The sequence below is a fragment of the Onthophagus taurus genome, chromosome 6 (assembly GCF_036711975.1).
Source record: "Onthophagus taurus isolate NC chromosome 6, IU_Otau_3.0, whole genome shotgun sequence".
NCBI lineage: Eukaryota > Metazoa > Arthropoda > Insecta > Coleoptera > Scarabaeidae > Onthophagus > Onthophagus taurus.
In genome coordinates, this window is record NC_091971.1 from 1,170,339 (window position 1) to 1,190,156 (window position 19,818).

The 19,818-nt window shown below is 32.0% G+C and overlaps 2 protein-coding genes across 2 annotated transcripts in view; one reads left to right on the forward strand and one right to left on the reverse strand.

Annotated features, from left to right (window-relative positions):
• LOC111422482 (Rho kinase) overlaps positions 1-13,785 on the reverse strand; it is a 16,328-nt gene extending 2,543 nt beyond the window's left edge. Inside the window, exons 1-5 of the mRNA XM_023055669.2 lie at positions 13,520-13,785; positions 13,061-13,320; positions 7,811-9,715; positions 6,400-7,753; positions 5,756-6,051 (exon numbers count right to left, since the gene is read on the reverse strand). Of these exons, the coding sequence (XP_022911437.1) occupies positions 5,756-6,051; positions 6,400-7,753; positions 7,811-9,715; positions 13,061-13,274 (3,769 nt within the window). The 5' untranslated portion in view covers positions 13,275-13,320; positions 13,520-13,785. The remainder of the gene's footprint in view (positions 1-5,755; positions 6,052-6,399; positions 7,754-7,810; positions 9,716-13,060; positions 13,321-13,519) is intronic.
• Positions 13,786-17,334: 3,549 nt separating this feature from the next.
• On the forward strand, positions 17,335-19,775 carry LOC111422485 (ATP-dependent RNA helicase DHX33-like). Its single transcript, XM_023055671.2, has one exon. The coding sequence runs from the start codon at positions 17,526-17,528 to the stop codon at positions 19,635-19,637; it is 2,112 nt and encodes a 703-aa protein (XP_022911439.2). The 5' UTR covers positions 17,335-17,525; the 3' UTR covers positions 19,638-19,775.
• The last annotated feature ends 43 nt before the right edge of the window (positions 19,776-19,818 follow it).

Consider the following 19,818-nt stretch of genomic DNA (forward strand, 5'->3'; position numbering starts at 1 on the left):
GGCGTCTACTATATTAACCTTTTCTTATAAACATGCACATTTGGTCATTAAATATTCCTGTTAGTTGCGGTAACAAAAAAGCATTTGTGCGGGAAAACGCGTTTCCCGCACGTCCTCTCTGTGCGGGAAATAGGTATCTAGATGCTATGAGTACAAAAAATATATTTCCATAGAAAACAGGGCATACCTAAGTCCTTTGTCCCACATAAAATGCAACATGTCAATATAATTTGACATTACAATAAAATCTCGATACATCACCTAAAATAGCGATACCGCAATGAAAACCGTTAAATTCATGTTTGCATTACATCTAAAACTACTTGTGTTTATTGACGAGCATACTACATAAAATAAAACTAAAGCAAGTGCTTCATAGACAGAACAAAAAATGGAATACTGACAGATAAACCTCAAAAAAGTCAATATACAGTAACGCATTTGTGCAAGAGTTTTAAATCAACGTGATATCCAGACAATTTTAAAACGTGGAGAAAGAAAATCTCAAAACAAGTGCTCCTCAACTGGCAGAAGAAATTTAACAAGCTACCCATAAAGTCGTGCATCCAGAAACTGTACGTAGAGCGTTAAGATTTAATGGACGAGTTCCACGAAGAAAACCTTTAATTTCTCACCAAAACTGGCAGAAAAAGATTGAATGTGCTAAAAGATATCTTACAAGTGACTTTGAATTTTGGAAAAAAGTTCTGTTTACTGCCGAAAGTAAGTATAATATTTTCGGATCATATGGTGGAGGAAAAATTTAGCGGAAGGCAAAATAAAAAATGGAAGCAAAATATTTGCTCCCAACCGTTAAACAAGGTGGAGGGTCGGTAATGGTTTGGGACTCGATGGCGGGCTTCTGGGCTAGGAAAATTGATTTTTATTGATGGACCATAGACGGTATTTGGAAATATTGCAAGGCAAAAAATCAGCAGAGCACTAAACGACCCTAAACATACCGCCGTATGATCCGTCGACAATCAAATGGTGTATAGCCATGTTGAAAAGTCGACAGATCACAGCCAGTCTGGGAGGTGAGTCGTTGACTATAAAGGCACAAAAAGGATGTCCCTAAAGGGGAGTGCTATCACCTCTACTATGGTGCCTAGTAGTTGATGACTTGATGAACACCCTAACAAGAAAAGGATTCAAGATTAATTAAATATGATAGAATCATAACTCAATTAATGCAGAAAGCCCTACTACTCACCAGTACTTGGTGTAGAAGCAATGGGCTTAGCATTAATTCAAATAAAATCGAAATAATCCCTTTCACTCGGAGAAGGAAGCTACAAATAAAAGCACCCCCCATTGAAAGCAGAACTATTAACCTCAAAACAGAAGTTAAATACCTAAGGGTAACACTAGACAGTAAACTAAACTGGAACTCACATTTAGATAAGATGAGGAAAAAGGCCATCATGGCACACCAGATTTGCCGCAGGCTCCTAGGAAGGAACACGAATGGCTCATTAAACCTAAATAGCAATAATCAGACCCGAGTGCGCAGGGATAATTGGGCGAAGGATGAGCCTCAACTAAAAAGAGGAACCCTAGTACATCGATGTTTCAAAGACAGTTAGATCCGGAGTAGGTATGGGCATCAGTTGACCAAATAGCCACATTAAACTGCCCCTCAGCTCGGATATAACAATTTTCCAAGCAGAAATTCTTGCTATAAACTTCTGCACCGCTTTGAACCTACAGAAAGGACAGAAAGGTGCATCCATAAACATTTTCACAGACAGTAGGGTCGCCTTAAAGACAATTCAGGCCTACACGTGTGACTCCGCATTAATCAGAGAGTATACCAGCAACTTGACAGAACTCGTTAGGGGTAATGATATTACTCTATGGTGGGTTACAGGTCACAGCAACATTGAGGGCAATGAGAAGGCGGACAAGCTGGCCAGAGAGACAACGAACACGCCCTTCATTGGACCCCAACCTGGTTGTGGACTACAAAAAAGCCACCTAAAACAAATAATCAACAGTTGGGAGGTCTCAAAGGTAGCCTTACGCTGCAAAGAACTTCCAGGTCACAGACAAGCGAAGAGTATGATAAGCTGAAGATCAAACTTGCAACGACGAGTCAGAAACAGCTGAACATATACTGTGCAATTGCGTCGCCAGAGGCCGACTAAGACACAAAATTTTCGGTAAAGCTCTCTTGACACCTACCTACATAAAGGTTCAAGACCTCAGGGCAATACTAAGGTTCATCAAGGACCTACATTTGCCCTAAACTTTCGGAGGGCTAAAGTTACAATAGATTTTATAGGTCGCGGTAAAGAGAGGGGCCGGCCCCCCTCAGCCCAGCAACAATAATAATAATAATACCGCCGTAAATACAATGTTAAAAGATGCGCTAAACAAAGCTTGTGCTGAAATACCAGTCAGTGTAACAGAGAATCTTGTTCTTTCTATGCCAAGACCACTCCAGGCAGGAAGTTGCAAGGTGGACCTATAAAATATTAAAATTTTTGTGTTTGAGTACGATTAATTTAATAATTTCAAGTGTTATACATGTGTTGTAGACTTTTGTGAGCTGTTAATTTTAGTTTAAATTTTTTTCCTAAGATTGTATTATGATAAAATAGTTATGATGTGTCAAAATTGTCTACATTCAGGTAGTAACAAATATTTTTAAAACGAAATGTTCAATAATATGACGTATTATTTAACTGGAGTGAATTTACTTGGAGTATGTAGAATTTTGTGACTAACTAAAAACATAGAACTGACCTAGAACTAGAAACATTCCGCTTAGCCATACCTATCTTAAGATGGTTGCGATATGTTGCGAATTTTTATTGAACTAAAACTAGAACTAACACTAGACCTAGAACTAGAAAGTATCGGGTTTAGCCGCGCGTCTCTTAAGACGGAAACTCAGAGTTATCACAATAACGTCACCTTTTCCAAGCAAAACATTTCCTTTGCAAAACTACCCTATGCCCCACTAGCCCCTATACTATTAAGCTATGTTGCATTTTTTGTGGGACAGTACAAGTGCATAGTAATTTCGTAACTATGGTTACTGCATTCATATATTGTGAGTTATATGAAATTCCCTGTATAATCTCAAAGTAAAATTTTTATTCTACACTGACCGGCAAAAAAAACCGGCCGCTAAAATGTAGCCACAATTTCAAAGCTGGCTTACTTGCGAACCAGTCATTCGATTTTGATGATTCTTTTTTTGATCGAAAGGTTGATTCTTCTGTAATAATCCTGCGATAGAAATTTTTATTCGGATATTAATTTGAGCATATACGGGGTGCAAGAATGAGAAATTTGTAATACCCTGTGGGGTGCAGCTGCTACAGCAGAGGGTGTTAACTGGAATCAAACGGTAGCCCAATCTTTTCTGAGCATTTTGTTCTTTTATTCACTCTATTATCTCTGTTACTAACGAAGATGCAGTATTTTAAAGCGATCGCTTGTGAAAACAAGACGAGTGACAATAGTAGCTGATGACCGTTTTATTGTTCTAAGCAATCGTAGAACGACAGCTGTAGAAGCTCGGTATCGTCTTCAAATGGTGCATGTTGTTGATGAACCATTCGCTGAAATATTGCTAGATGTGGTCTCATTGCAAGAAGGCTGCCAAAGGACCGAGGCTGCTTCCAAGATATCTACGCGCTTACATGTAAATTGGGAGATCAAGCAATGGAGGAAAGTCCTTTTTACGGATGAGTAGTGGTTTTGTCTATTACCCGATGGTCGATGAGCGAATATGAAAATGAAAGATTTGTGGACTATACAATTATGAAACACGAATGTTTCGATGGTGTGGTCGGGAATTTACAATGAAGCCTATACAGATTTTTAATCTTTGTTAAAAGTGGCGTCTTCAATCACTGACCTAGAAAACAAAAACTGGGCACCCGAAACAGTTTTGCAGAAGCACTTACATTTTCTTAGAATTACAGAATTACGTACGTCCTTCATTATTGTAAACATCTGTTGACAAATAAACAAGAAAACAAACTTAATTTAATGTAACAATTAATAATAACACGAAAATTAATAGCGTGTGTGCCCCCCACGAGCTAAAATAACCTCATGTAGTCGACGCGGCATCGAACTGATTGATTTGTAATTGATTCCTGAAGAATTGCGGCAAACTCTTTTTCAAAAGCAATTCGTAACTCTTGAAGGTTGTCCAGTAGGACAGCACGACGATGAATGCGTCTCTCAAGTTGGTCCCAAAGATATTTGATAGGATTAAGGTCCGGGCTGCACGCTAGCAACTCTATCCGTTCAATACCCTACTTCATCAAGATATTCGTTAACCACAAGTGATACGTGCGGTCGCGCAATGACATGCATTAGCATGAATCCGTCACCAATAAAATGGGAATAGAACTCCACACTCATTCTCGACCATCAGGTGACCGGAGACAAAATCGGGACTCGTCAGTGAAGAACACCTTACCCCATTGTTCCATTCCCCAATTCATATGTACGCGCCCAAATTGAAGACATGCTCGCCGATGTCTCTGGAGCAGCCGAGGTCTTTTGGCAGGTCTTCTTGCAGTCAGATCACTTTTATCAAGTCTTTGATAAAAGTGATCGAGTTCTTTCACTTACGTCAACCCCACGCACCATTTGAAGACGATGCCGAGTTTCTACAGCTGTCGTTCTACGATTCCACAACGGGATTGCTATTATGTTAAAAGACTGTAATAGTATATTAAAAAACTAGTTTCGTAAGACATGCTTGAAATGCACGAATTCAAGTTGAAAAACGAGTGGCGAAGCCACGAGTTTTTTAATGAATGAGTGCTTTAAGTCTTATGAAACGTGTTTTTTATGCTATTTTTTGTAATTCGCGTTTTTATTTTATTTTTTTTAACAAAAATAAAATAAATTTTGACAATGTAGGGAAATATAGCAGTTGGTAACACCGTAACACTTGAAAATAGAAATTTGAATTGACAATTAGAAACTGTCAAAACACAAAATGTATTCACCTGAAAAAATGTTTCATGTACACCTCCCAAAATAAGAGAAATTGCTCAGTGTTCAATGTCCTCATCATTGTGGACCTTGTATTCGATGCTAAGAACGTGTTTGAACATCCATAGACAAAAATTGTCACATTGACAACTAGCAAAATTAATGACGCAATGTCACCAACTTGAACTGGCTCCATAAAATGTTACTAAAATCTCATTACAGCATCGGATGCTGTAAGGAGTCTCATTACAGCACCCGTTTGAGTACTGTAATAGCTTTCATTACCGTCGCGAATTACAAAAAAATCTTTAACTACTGTCAATTTATTATTCGAAACAAATGACATACGCTACCTAGCGCGCCACCTTAGATTTTTTATGCTTGTTTGTCTTGTTTTTACAGGCGTTCGCTTTAAAACACTGCATCTTCGTTAGTAATAGAGATAATAGAGTGAATAAAAAGAACAAGATGTTCAGAAAAGATTGGGCTACCGTTTGATTCCAGTTAACACCATCTGCTGTAGCAGTTGCACCCCACAGGGTATTACAAATTTAGAGAAAAAACAGTTTTTCTCATTCTTGCAGCCCGTATATGCTCAAATTAAAACCTAAATGAAAATTTCTATCGCAGGATTATTACCGAAGAATCAACCAATTCATTTTGGCTAATTTATAGTGGCCGGTTTTTTTTGCCGGTCAGTTTATTATAATACTGTCACTTTATATTCCATTAAAATACCTATCTACTTAAAATGGGTTTTATTTTTCCTCATTTTTATATTACTTACTTCTACATTCTAAAGCTGGTGGAGGATTAAACATGCGCCACATCGGTTTTGGACAGACTTCGCAAGTGGTGGGCATATGAAAAGAGATCTGTAGGAACTCGTGACCTTTGTGCATTATTGTCCCTGGTTTATTGTCCTCGCTCCTAATCGAACTAACATCCAAACTGTTAACTTGTTCATCACTTTTCCGCGCCTCCCCTTCTCCCGCATACAATAACTGAAATATTCTCGGGATATCTTTGGATTCAGCACGAATTACATCGCCTTGTGTAACAGATCGAACGTGAAAAACTTTACTACAAAAAAGAAACAAAAAATAATTAATACATAAATATCATCAAAATATTAAATATAAAAATCTTAAAAGTGTTTTTGTAAGTTGAATCATTTAATAAATTTTTAAGGTTAGAATTAGGTTGAGTTAGGTTTTAAAATACCTATAAAGGTGTGTATATTGTAAGTAAAGATATGCAGGTGGGTAGTGCAAGTTAGAAAATAGCACACATTTTAGGGATTTACAAAAAATCTGCCGAAATATCTGATGGGATTAAAGACTGGTAATTAGTTAGTTGAGATGTGGAGAAGACAGAAAGAATAGATATTGATGAATGATAAAAAAAGAAATTAATAAAATATAATTTTACCATAAATCAATAACAATTCCTGGATCTCTATTTTGTTTATCACTCTCCGAATTATAAAAAATAATTTTTCTACTTGAAACAACAACAAATTGTTTTTTCCAACCATGTCGCTTAATGTTTTGTTTATTGGGAATCGAAAGCCAACCTTCAAATAAAGAATCAGGTCCGTATTCGTCAGCATCATTATCAGCTGAACTTAAAGAAGCAGTTTCACACGAAAGTGTACTCAATTTCATTTGTAATTGTTCAATTTCTGAATCTTTACTATCAAGTTCCATTTGAACCCTTTGTTTTTGATTGATCTCTTCATTTAATTGTGCATTTAATTCGAAAATTTTTTGTTGTAATTTTTCTTTTTCTAAACTAAGTTCTTGTTGTTGTTTTTTTAAATCTTTTTCTTTCCTTCTTAAATCCGCACTGGTAATTTTATTTTTTCCTTTGGTTTCTTTTAAGTCTTTTCTGTTTAAAATTTCATGAAGCTTATTAACAGCTTGTTGCTTCAATAATGATTCCCTTTTTAATTCGGCTCTTAATTTTTGCATTTCTTCGTTATTCGTTGATTTTTGCACTAATTCATCTTGAACCTGTTTTAATTCTCTTAAAATTTCTTCTTTCTCTTTCATTAACGCTTCGTTATATTTTTTAATTTCAATTTCTTTTTCTCTTGAAGCGTTTAAAATCATTTCTTTCGTAGCTATTTCGGTATGATGTTTTTTAATGAGATCCTTTAATTCTAATTCTTTCATTGTTTTTTCTTTTTCTAAATCAGCAACAGTTTCCTCGGCGATCGATCTTGCTAAAGCTTCGGAATCAGCTCTTGCAAAAGCAATTTGGCATTGTTGTTTTAATGATTCTCTCTCCTCTTCAAATTCTTTATTTAACTTATTTTTTTCTTCAACTTCCTCTTTTAATTCGTTTACTTGAGTTTTATATAGGCTCGCGAAATATTGTTCGCTTTCTAAATTTTCTTGCATATCTTTCATTTTTAGTTGTTCCATTGAGAATTCTCTTTTAATGTTGTAAAATTTTTCTTCAAACATTTTTTTACTTTCTAATAATTGAGTTTTTTCTATGGTTAATTGGGCTTCTTTTGCTTTTAATTGTGCGTTTTCGGATAAATGTTGACTAATTTCAGTTTGCATCAAATTTTTCTTTTGCTGTTCTTGTTCCATTTGACCTTGAAGCCCTTTTACCTTTTCAGTTTCTTGACGATATTCCCCCTCCAACTTCTGCAAACGTTGTTGAATCGAGCGATAATCAACAGAGAGCATAGAAATTTGTCTTTCTTTTTCTTGAGAATTTAAATCTGCTTTTTGGCGAGCACTTTTTTCTTCAGTCAATTTTGTTTGGAGAGCTAAATTAATACAAAATCAATTTAAAAATAACTAAAACAATTCATTAAAAATCTTACCCTTAACCATATTTGCTTCTTCATTATTTAACATTCGACTTCTTTCGGTTTCTTCATGAGCCCTAACTTCTTGTTGATACTGTTTTTGGGTAGCTTTTAATTCCAATTTTAAACTGGCACAATCTTTTTCGAGAGAAGCGATTTTTTCAACTAATTGAGCATTATCAGTCGCGATATTTTCCTCCCTCAGTTTACTTCTTTCTAATTCAGTATTAATCAATTGTAATTTAGCTTCTAAAGCAATTTGTTGATCAGAGGCTTGCGTCCTAGAATTTTTCTCTTGAGTAAGTTGTCCTTGCAAAATCGCCATTTCTGATTGTAAATTATCCCGATGAGTTTGAATATTTTGAAGCATTGTTTGATATTCAGAAGCTTTTTGTTCCGCGGTCGTTTTAGCCATCATTAATTCAGTTAATTGTTTCCTAAGTTTTTGCGTCCCATCGTTTTCAGCTTTTAATTTTTCTTGAAGTTCATTTATTTGCTTTTCTAACGAATTAATTTTGTCGTTGTGTTGTTGGTTATTATTCATTTCGCGCGTGCGTTTTAATTCTTCCTCTTCTAAACGTTTTTTAACATCGCTTAATAACTTTTCATTTTTTCTTCTTAACTCACTTTCGCTTTCAACTTTTCTTTGAACATCTTTGTAATTATGTCGTAAAAGTGTAATTTCTTTCTCGTATTTTGCAGTTTCTTCGCGTAAATCACATTCCCTTTGAGCTAATTTTTCTAACTGATCAATTAAAATTCGTTGTTTAATTTCTAAAGATTCAACGTTTTCGCGTTCTTGTTGTAACTGAATTTCTAATTTTGTCACTTGAGCATCGTTACTTTTTATGTTACCGTTGTCTACGTTATCTTTTGCTGCTAATAATTGATAATCAGAGTTATAAGTGAATCCAATGAATGGTAAATGATTTCCAACGAAATTACTTGGTATGGGAAAAATTTCTTCTGGACTTTCATCTTTTTCGTAATTATCAAAATTACTTGTATCATCATCGCCGGTTAATTCTGGTACAACTGGAGGCACTGAATCTCTTAAATTATCGAAAGTCCATTGATCATTTATAAAAAATGGGTGATTTTTGATTTCATCGACGCTATTTCTACCGAGACGTTTCGTACGATCACATAAAAGACCTCTAATTAATGAGATCGCTTCTTTGGAGATTTCAACTTCGGGTGGAAACGATAAATTATTTTCGTGGCACATGATTTTATTATAAGTTCCTAACAAACTATCGGCATAAAACGGAGTTTCGCCCACTAACATTTCATAAACAAAAATTCCAACTGACCACCAATCGCATTCTCTTCCATAAATACCTTTACCATGACTTTGAAGCACCTCTGGCGAAATATAATCAGGCGTACCAACCACATTATTTGATCTTACCAATCCATCTTCATCCATACGCATACAAGTTCCGAAATCAGCTAACTTTAAATGACCGTATTTATCTAACAACATATTATCAGGTTTAACATCGCGATGCACAAACCCCATACGATGTATTACATCTAAAGCTAAAACGACCTCCATCGTGTAAAATTTAGCCCATTTCTCAGGAATTTCATAATTAGACATTAAATTTACAATATCCCCACCCGGCATATAATCCATAACCATGTAAAGATGTTTTTCATCTTGAAAAGCGAAATGCAATTGAACTATCCATTCCGAACTTGCGTGTGCCATTATGTAACGCTCTTCCCAAAAAAATGCAGAATCAGAACGTTTAATTAAATCGGCTTTACTTAAACGTTTCATAGCGTAAATTTGTCGAGTGTATTTATGACGTACAAGCTGTACCTTTCCAAATGCTCCCCTACCTATTACTTTTATGTGCTCGTAATCGTCCGTTTTCATACGTAAATTTACTATTTCACTTGCAAAATTGTCATCTGGAAAAAAATAAAATGTTTAAGTAAATAAATTTGAAAAATAATTAAATAAAACAAAATAAAATGCGATTAATATTTGCAAGATTTAATCATTAACACCTCCACGCTTTATTGTTGGTCACAACTTGATTTTGCAGACAGCAACACCTTTCCAGTAAATATGTTGATTAATGAGGACGAATTATTGTGTTTTTAACGTGTAGAAAAAGTTGAAAAAATGACTAGTAAAAGGTAACATTTTCTATTTTTTAAACTAATATTAACTATTATTTTGCGTTATGTTTATTGCATTAACAATTCTCAACACATTTCCATATATCATCTATAACAATAAATAATGTAAATAATATAAGGTCCATAAATATTTTTAATAATTTCACAACTGCAAAACTCATTCAAGCAATAGAAGACGACGATTTTTGGGCCGCCGATGTTTTTATCACTCCTCCAGATGATGGTGCTGAATGTGCCGAAGATAGCGGCAATGAAGACTTCTGCAAGGACATCAATAACTGGATGGTCTCAATCCAATCAAGTAAAATCAAGGACGGACTTTCACAATTGGTGATAGCGACACTGACGAAGAGTCAAATAGTGACAACAAGAAGTTACAGAAAAAAAGAAACTTGCAAAAATCCGATCTTATTTCTTGGTTTCCGAACCTTGAAAAACCGATGCAATCAGCGCCCATTCCTTCTGATCCGGTGGAATGCTTTGAGCTTTTTCTTGATGATAGTATTATATCATTTTTGACAGAAATAATGACGTTATATGCACAATTTCAAAGTTTCCAATGAAAAAATAAAGTGCTTTTTTGGCCATACTACTATTATCTGTCTATTGTGTTATTCCTAGATGTAGAATGTGGTGGGAGCTAGGAACCGAATCTTGCAATATGGACAGTACTTGTAATGTGAACAGATGGTGTGTCCCAGACAGTACGTCGCGCCTTTATTTTACCTACATAAAGAAATAAGGCGCGACGTCCTGTCTGGGACGCACTATCTATTCCGATTGGACGGAATTCCCGGCACCCCGCAGAGCTTATTTCTGTTTCTCTTTAATTTATAATTCCATTAAATCGCTCTTAAAAAATTATAACTCTCTAATTTTGAAAAACTTAGAAGGGAATCCGACATCATTTGACATATTTTGGTCAAATCCGCGAGGAAATCGACCCAGTCGTTTTCGACATAACGGCATCTTACTAAAAAATAAAATATGCCACTCATTAAGAACAGATCAGGCTACCACCTATTCAAAATTAAAATTTTTTCGTACGATAGTTTTTGAGAAAAATCGCAAAGATGACAAAGTTGCCGGTACCGTAAAAAATCGGGTACTTTTTTTCATTTAACTCGCGATAAAAAGAAAACCGCGGACCCGAAAAGTTTCAAATTAATATATGTTACGTAGAAATGTTCAGTGATTACAATAAACTTTACTGCATTTTTTTTTATGGTGCGGTTACGAAAATATCGATCTCTAAAGTGAGGGGCCTTGACTTATTTGCACGGATGATAGTAGCGACAAATTTGCAAAACTACGAAAATTGATGCAAATGCTTAATTCAAAATGTTTGAAATACTCAGAACATTCCATACTTTGGTAAGCACGGGGAAAAACAAGTTTTAAAAGGAAAGCCGATTTTTTTACCGAACCTTTTGAGTATTTGATGCAATTTGAACCATACCAATTTAAAAAACCGACGAGAGAAATTGCAGCTGATAAAGCTTCAGCAGATAAAGAAGAAAATGCGACAACCACAAAAAAGTAAGAAAACCAACTATAAAAGAACCAATGTTTGGTGTAGAAGAGTCTGCTATACTTGGACTGATAAAGTCCTACCAAAACAAACTAGTAACTCATTTACAGGAAAAAGATATGGATATACCTTCAAAAGTAGTAGAAAAGAAGGACAGAGGTGTCTATGACTATTGTGCAGATGTTGCCAATAAACTAACCATTACAAGCTGGTATGATAATAGCATAGTTCTAATGATCAGTACTTATGATTCTGCACTTCCAGAATGTAGAGTGGAAAGGTGAATATCAAAACAAAAAAAAAGGTTGCTAGTTGCATAATCTCATGTAGTAGCTCAATACAATAAATTTATGTAGACAGCATGGATAAGAACATAGACAACTACAGGATTTCCATTGGATTGAAGAAGTGGGAGAAATCGCTGTGATTTTTGTAAAAAAAACACGAGATAGTCTTGTCAAAAATGTAAAGTCAATCTGCATGAATCCTGTTTTGTTCACTCCCACACAAGATAATGGACAATAAATAAGTCCAATACATTTATTGTTAAAGTTCATGTTGATTTGATTGACAAAGTTCACTAATGGAACATTCAAAAAAATTTGGAAAAAATAGTATATTCTTAAAAATAATGCTTGAAGTAAGTTACAAAGGATAAAAACTGCACCAAAATAACACTGAAAACACGAAAATCCAAAAAAAAATTAATTTAGGCATAAATGGGTTAAATCATGCTGCCATTCTTGTTGTTGAAGAAAGTTTCTCTTTCTTTTCATTTGCTTAATGCTATTATATATTCATTAGATATTTTATTTGAGTAAGACAGTTTTCCATAAACTTGCAAGAATTTATCTTCATCACTGTAAATGGAAAGTCATTGTAACTGTTGATGCTTAAGTGCCTTCTTTCCCCTAGGATACATCTTCATCTTTTATTCAGTACATTGGCTAAAGAAATAAGCCAAAACCAGGGATCCCTTTGTTGGATCATCATAAAACATTTAAAGCAGTTCTCATATTATATTTCTTTCTTTCATTTTCATTGATTGTCACTATATAAATAATGTTACATTATCTGCCATTTAAAATTTCTGTTTCACCATCTCATATTTCTTCTTTATTCCACTCCATTGTATTAATAGACATTTTAAACATCTCTTGCCTTTAATTTTATTTGATATACTTCTTTTTATTGGGCTTTTTGTTTATCCTAAACATTGTAAATGCATAAATTAATAAATTTTAAAGATCATCTTTTCCAAGAAATCTAACATGCAATCTTATAACAATGATGTCAGCATTTTAACACTTTTTGAATATTTACAATTGCACAACAAACTCATTTCTTAAATATTTGTTTATGTGTGGTTTTTTAAAAACGTTCATAACCTAAACTTTTATCAACCAAATATTTTTGCAAAGTTAAAATCACTATACTCCCTAAAGATTATAAATTGTGTACTATAAATATCAGATATGATGAAAGATAAACCGCTGTTTGGAAAACAAATTTGGTTCTCCGAAATCATATAATAAAAAATTAATTTTATGGTATCCAAAATATCTAAATAAATAACTCACATCTATGTCTGTAAACCTCTACGTTTTTTAACTTCTTAATGGCTGGATGATCGCAATCAGCATATAAGGCTTGAACAGTATCGAGTAATGAATCAATATTTCCTATGCCCCTCGCATCCTGAATCCAATCCTCAAGTTTTCGAAGCCGAAGCTTCCGATCTTCGTCCTTTATTCGTTCCATTGTGGAAGAATCCCGTCGAAATGAGCACCACATCTACTACAAGCAGAATGAACTTCCTTCCTGTTCGGAGATGTTATCGCTGGAAATAATAAGAAAAGATAAGTAGAAGGTACATACATTTAAATAAACGTATATTTTCCTTTCATATCTTTCCGTTAATGATAAGAAAGAGTTGGGATTTTTTTTATTTAAATTAATTTTCCAAGTTGACCTGTCAAAAGTTTTGTTCCGCGCTCACAAAATAATAAGCGGTAAAAGAAAAACATTTATACGCTTACCTTAACATTTCTGATAACAAAAGCTTTAAATTCTCGCGTTTCAGTCTGATAAGAACCGGTAAAAAAATTCGATACGGTCGTGTTCTGAATCGTTTTATTATCTAAAAAATTGTACAATCCAATGACTTAGTCGGCCATTTTTCGGTTGTATTTCCAATGATTGCCGAGTCACGTTCAAATTTACCCGCGAAAATAACTTAAGAGTTTCACAAACTCTTAAGATTACATTTATATACTTGTATTTTAAGTTTAGAGAGCTTCCGCCTACTTTTAGTTTTGATCTAATACTAAAGCCAATCGCCTTTATCGTTATCATTTTTACGCAGTTTGTTTACAAATGTTTGATAAAATCTCAATGGGTGTTTTCTTATAAAAATTAGTAAAATTATTAGTAATACAGCTTCTGTTTATAAATTATTAGTTGTAATACTCTAGGTTTAATAATTTATATGTAATAATTATTTAAATAAAAAGTAATTTTTATGTTAATGTTGGTAGACAACCCATATGACATAGTCTTGTGATTACGTTTTTTATATTATTATAATTGGTTAAAAATTGTAAAATTAAGTAATATTCGTAAATTTAAAAATAAGATTTTTAAATTATTTAAAAATATAAACATTAAGATTTATTTAGTCAAATAAAAAAAATTTATTTACAGATTTCTATAAAATAACTTAACCTCAAATATAAACTTGACAACTAATATCCGACTCGCACAATTTATATAAATTTAAAAATGTGACTTATTTCTGTATGCATGATCCATAAATTAAGTAGATTATTGGATTATCCCTTTCTTCCATCCCAATAAAAACCCAAATTCAATGATTGCCGAGTCGCGTTCAAATTTACCCACGAAATTAACTTTGAGTTTCACAAACTTTTAAGACTACCTTTATACACTTAGAAATTACTTACTATACTTTAAAAATTAATAAAATTATTAGCAATACAGCTTCTTTTTATAAATTATTTGTTTTAATACTTTAGGTTTAATAATTATTTAAACAAAAAGTATTTTTTATGTTAATGTTGGTAGACAACCCACATGACATAATCTTGTGATTACGTTTTTTATGTTATTATAATTGGTTAAAAATTGTAAAATTAAATAATAATCGTAAATTTAAAAATAAGGTTGTTAAATTACCTAAAAATATAAACATTATGATTTATTTAGTTAAATAAAAAAAATTTATTTACAGATTTCTATAAAATAACTTAACCTCAAATACAAACTTGACAACTAATATTCGCACTCGCACAATTTATTACAATTTAAAAATGTGACTTATTTCTGTATGCATGATCCACAAATGAAGTAGATTATTGGATTATCCCTTTCTTCCATCCCAATAAAAACCCAAACTCAATGATTTCCGAGTCGCGTTCAAATTTACTCACGAAATTAACTTTGAGACTCACAAACTTTTAAAACTACATTTATATACTTAGAAATTACTTACTATACTTTAAAAATTAATAAAATTGTTACCAATAGAGCTTCTTTTTATAAAGTATTTGTTTCAATACTTTAGGTTTAATAATTTATATATAATAATTAAACAAAAAGTATTTTTTATGTTAATGCTGGTAGACAACCCATATGACATAATCTTGTGATTACGTTTTTTATGTTATTATAGCTGGTTAAAAATTGTAAAATTAAATAATATTCGTAAATTTAAAAATAAGGTTATTAAATTACCTAAAAATATAAACATTATAATTTATTTAGTCAAATAAAAAAATTTTATTTACAGATTTCTATAAAATAACCTAACCTCAAATACAAACTTGACAAGTAATATCCGCACTCGCACAATTTCTTACAATTTAAAAATGTGACTTATTTTTGTATGCATGATCCACAAATGAAGTAGATTATTGGATTATCCCTTTCTTCCATCAATGATTTCCGAGTTGCGTTCAAATTTACTCACGAAATTAACTTTGAGATTTACAAACTTTTAAGACTACATTTATATACTTAGAAATTACTTACTATACTTTAAAAATTAATAAAATTATTAGCAATACAGCTTCTTTTTATAAAGTATTTGTTTTAATACTTTAGGTTTAATAATTATTTAAACAAAAAGTATTTTTTATGTTAATGTTGGTAGACAACCCAATACAAACTTGACAACTAATATTCGCACTCGCACAATTTATAACAATTTAAAAATGTGACTTATTTCTGTATGCATGATCCACAAATTAAGTAGATTATTGGATTATCCCTTTCTTCCATCCCAATAAAAACCCAAATTCAATGATTGCCGAGTCGCGTTCAAATTTATCTACGAAATTAACTTAGAGTTTCACAAACTTTTAAGACTACCTTTATACACTTAGAAATTACTTACTATACTTTAAAAATTGATAAAATTATTAGCAATACAGCTTCTTTTTATAAAGTATTTGTTTTAATACTTTAGGTTTAATAATTTATATATAATAATTATTTAAACAAAAAGTATTTTTTATGTTAATGTTGGTAGACAACCCACATGACATAATCTTGTGATTACGTTTTTTATGTTATTATAACTGGTTAAAAATTGTAAAAATAAATAATATTCGTAAATTTAAAAATAAGGTTATTAAATTACCTAGAAATATAAACATTAAGATTTATTTAGTTAAATAAAAAAATTAAATTTACAGATTTCTATAAAATAACCTAACCTCAAATACAAACTTGACAACTAATATCCGCACTCGCGCAATTTCTTACAATTTAAAAATGTGACTTATTTCTGTATGCATGATCCACAAATGAAGTAGATTATTGGATTATCCCTTTCTTCCATCCCAATAAAAACCCAAACTCAATTGATTTCCGAGTCGCGTTCAAATTTATTCACGAAATTAACTTTGAGACTCACAAACTTTTAAGACTACATTTATATACTTAGAAATTACTTACTATACTTTAAAAAGTAATAAAATTATTAGCAATACAGCTTCTTTTTATAAAGTATTTGTTTTAATACTTTAGGTTTAATAATTTATATATAATAATTAAACAAAAAGTATTTTTTGTTAATGCTGGTAGACAACCCATATGACATAATGTTGTGATTACGTTTTTTATGTTATTATAACTGGTTAAAAATTGTAAAATTAAATAATAATCGTAAATTTAAAAATAAGGTTATTAAATTACCTAAAAATATAAACATTATGATTTATTTAGTTAAATAAAAAAAATTTATTTACAGATTTCTATAAAATAACTTAACCTCAAATACAAACTTGACAACTAATATCCGTACTCGCACAATTTATTACAATTTAAGAAGGTGACTTATTTCTGTATGCATGATCCACAAATGAAGTAGATTATTGGATTATCCCTTTCTTCCATCCTAATAAAAACCCAAATTTAATGATTGCCGAGTCGCGTTCGAATTTACACACAAAATTAACTTTAAGTTTCACAAACTTTTAACACTACCTTTATACACTTAGAAATTACTTACTATACTTTAAAAATTAATAAAATTATTAGCAATACAGCTTCTTTTTATAAAGTATTTGTTTTAATACTTTAGGGTTAATAATTTATATATAATAATTAAACAAAAAGTATTTTTTATGTTAATGTTGGTAGACAACCCACATGACACAATCTTGTGATTACGTTTTTTATGTTATTTTAACTGGTTAAAAATTGTAAAATTAAATAATAATCGTAAATTTAAAAATAAGGTTATTAAATTACCTAAAAATATACACATTAACATATATTTAGTTAAATAAAAAAATTAAATTTACAGATTTCTATAAAATAACCTAACCTCAAATACAAACTTGACAACTAATATCCGCACTCGCACAATTTATAACAATTTAAAAATGTGACTTATTTCTGTATGCATGATCCACAAATTAAGTAGATTATTGGATTATCTCCCATCCGAATAAAAATCCAAATTCCATCCGAACATTTACATTCCACGTGCGCGTTAAGGTTAGAATTTGTGTGGAAATTATGACCTCAAAGTGCGAACAATTAAAAACGAAAACGACTCCAACAAAATTCACCATGAAATTAAAACCGGCACCGATCTTGTTCAATTCAAAAAATGGACAATCACCCGCGAAGAGAATTAAATTGGATGAAAATCTCCAACAACAGAAACCGAGCAATGGTCAAAATGGCAAGATTCAAGTTAATGTAGCTGAAGAGAGAAGAAAATTACCAATTTTTCAATATAGAAATAAGTTATTAGATTTAATTAGACGTTATAATACTTTAATTATATTGGGGGAAACAGGATGTGGAAAAACGACGCAGATTCCTCAATACATATACTCAGCTAGGTTACATAGTAATGGAAAAATTGGAATTACTCAACCTCGAAGGGTTGCGGCTGTTAGTGTTGCAACTAGAGTAGCACAAGAAATGGGAAATTATTTAGGAGTTGGTGAAATAGTTGGTTATCGTGTAAGATTTGAAGATGTAACCTCAAAAAAAACAAAAATCAAATATTTAACGGATGGTATGCTTTTAAGAGAGGCTGTTTTAGACTATTTATTAATGGATTACAACTTTATCGTTTTGGATGAAGCCCATGAAAGAACGATTCATACAGATGTACTCTTTGGAATTGTTAAAAAAGCTCAAAAAATTCGAGAAGAAAAGAAATTAACCCCTTTAAAAATTTTAGTGATGTCAGCTACAATGGATGTTGATCATTTTTCGAAATATTTCAATTCAAAAGTTGTTTATTTAGAAGGAAGAACATATCCGGTTAATATTTTTTATACATTAAACCCTCATGAAGATTACCAAACGGCATGTGTAGCAACTTTTTTTAAAATCCATCGACAAGCACCTGCTAACGAAGATGTATTAATTTTTTTAACTGGTCAAGAAGAAATTGAAGCTGTTTGTCATCAAATAAAAATGTTAGCGAAAGATCCTGAAGTAAACGGTCCCGCGGTTCGTGTTTTTCCACTTTATGCAGCACAACCAACAACTCAACAAACAGCCGTTTTTCAAAGTATCCCAGAAAACGTTCGAAAAGTAATTGTTAGCACAAATGTTGCAGAAACTAGTATTACAATAACAGGGGTTAAACATGTTATTGATAGTGGAATGGTTAAAGTGCGATCATTTCACCCCACAACTGGTTTGGATACATTAAAGGTTCAAAGAATTTCCCAAGAACAAGCCAGTCAAAGAACTGGTCGCGCTGGAAGAGTATCTAAAGGAAATTGTTACCGGATTTACACAAAATCGCAATTTGATTGTTTTCAAAAAACTACAATCCCAGAAATACAAAGATCTAATTTATCAATGGTTGCTTTAGAATTATTATCGCTTGATATTCATATGATTAATTATGATTTTATGGATAAACCACCAAAAGACGCAACATTATCCGCTTTTGAACAATTAAAAGTTTTAAAAGCAATAGAAAGCGTAGAAAGTAATAAATTAACAGAATTGGGTCAACAAATGGCTTCTTTCCCTTTAGATCCACGATTTAGTAAAATTTTATTAACAGCGTCTAATTACGGATGTTTAGAAGAAGCTTTAACAATCGTAGCTATTTTAAGTAGCGAATCGATTTTTATTTCACCTCCAGCTAAAAGAGAAGAAGCAAACGCAGTTCGTGAAAGATTTCATTCAGCTTATGGTGATCATATAACTTATTTAAACGCTTATAGAGAATATACGGGTGTTAGTCAACAAAATAAACGAAATTGGTGCCATCAACATTATATTAATTTAAGAAATATTACTTATGCAAGAGAAGTAAGAAATCAATTATTAGAAATATGCGAAAAATTTAATTTACCTTTATCCTCATGTGGTAGTAATATGGATCAAATAAGAAAATGTTTAATTTCGGGACTTTTTACAAATGTGGCTGAGTTAACTCACGGAAAACAATACGTCACTGTTGATAAAAAACAAGCGGTTTCTATTCATCCAAGTTCTTGTTTGCACTCGCAAAAACCGCATTGTGTTATTTTTACGGAAGTTGTTCAAACCAGCAAATGTTACCTTAGGAATATTACTACCATTGAACCGGATTGGTTACAAGAAATCGTTCCTGATTATGTTCAATCCCATAACATTAAAATGTCTTAAGTTACAAGATTAGAAAATAGAGATTACTTAAAGGAATTTTATTTTTAATGAATTTTGATGATTAATTCGCTTACCTGTTAATGTTACATTAGTTTTACTGACATATTTTTCTATTTTTAATAAAAATTTAAAGACAAAGTTTGTTTTACTTTTTCGAAAAACATTACAAATGATAGTTAAC

Excerpts from the sequence above, each read along its gene's own strand:
- LOC111422485 (XM_023055671.2), top strand. The coding sequence starts at position 17,526 with ATGACCTCAAAGTGCGAACAATTAAAAACGAAAACGACTCCAACAAAA.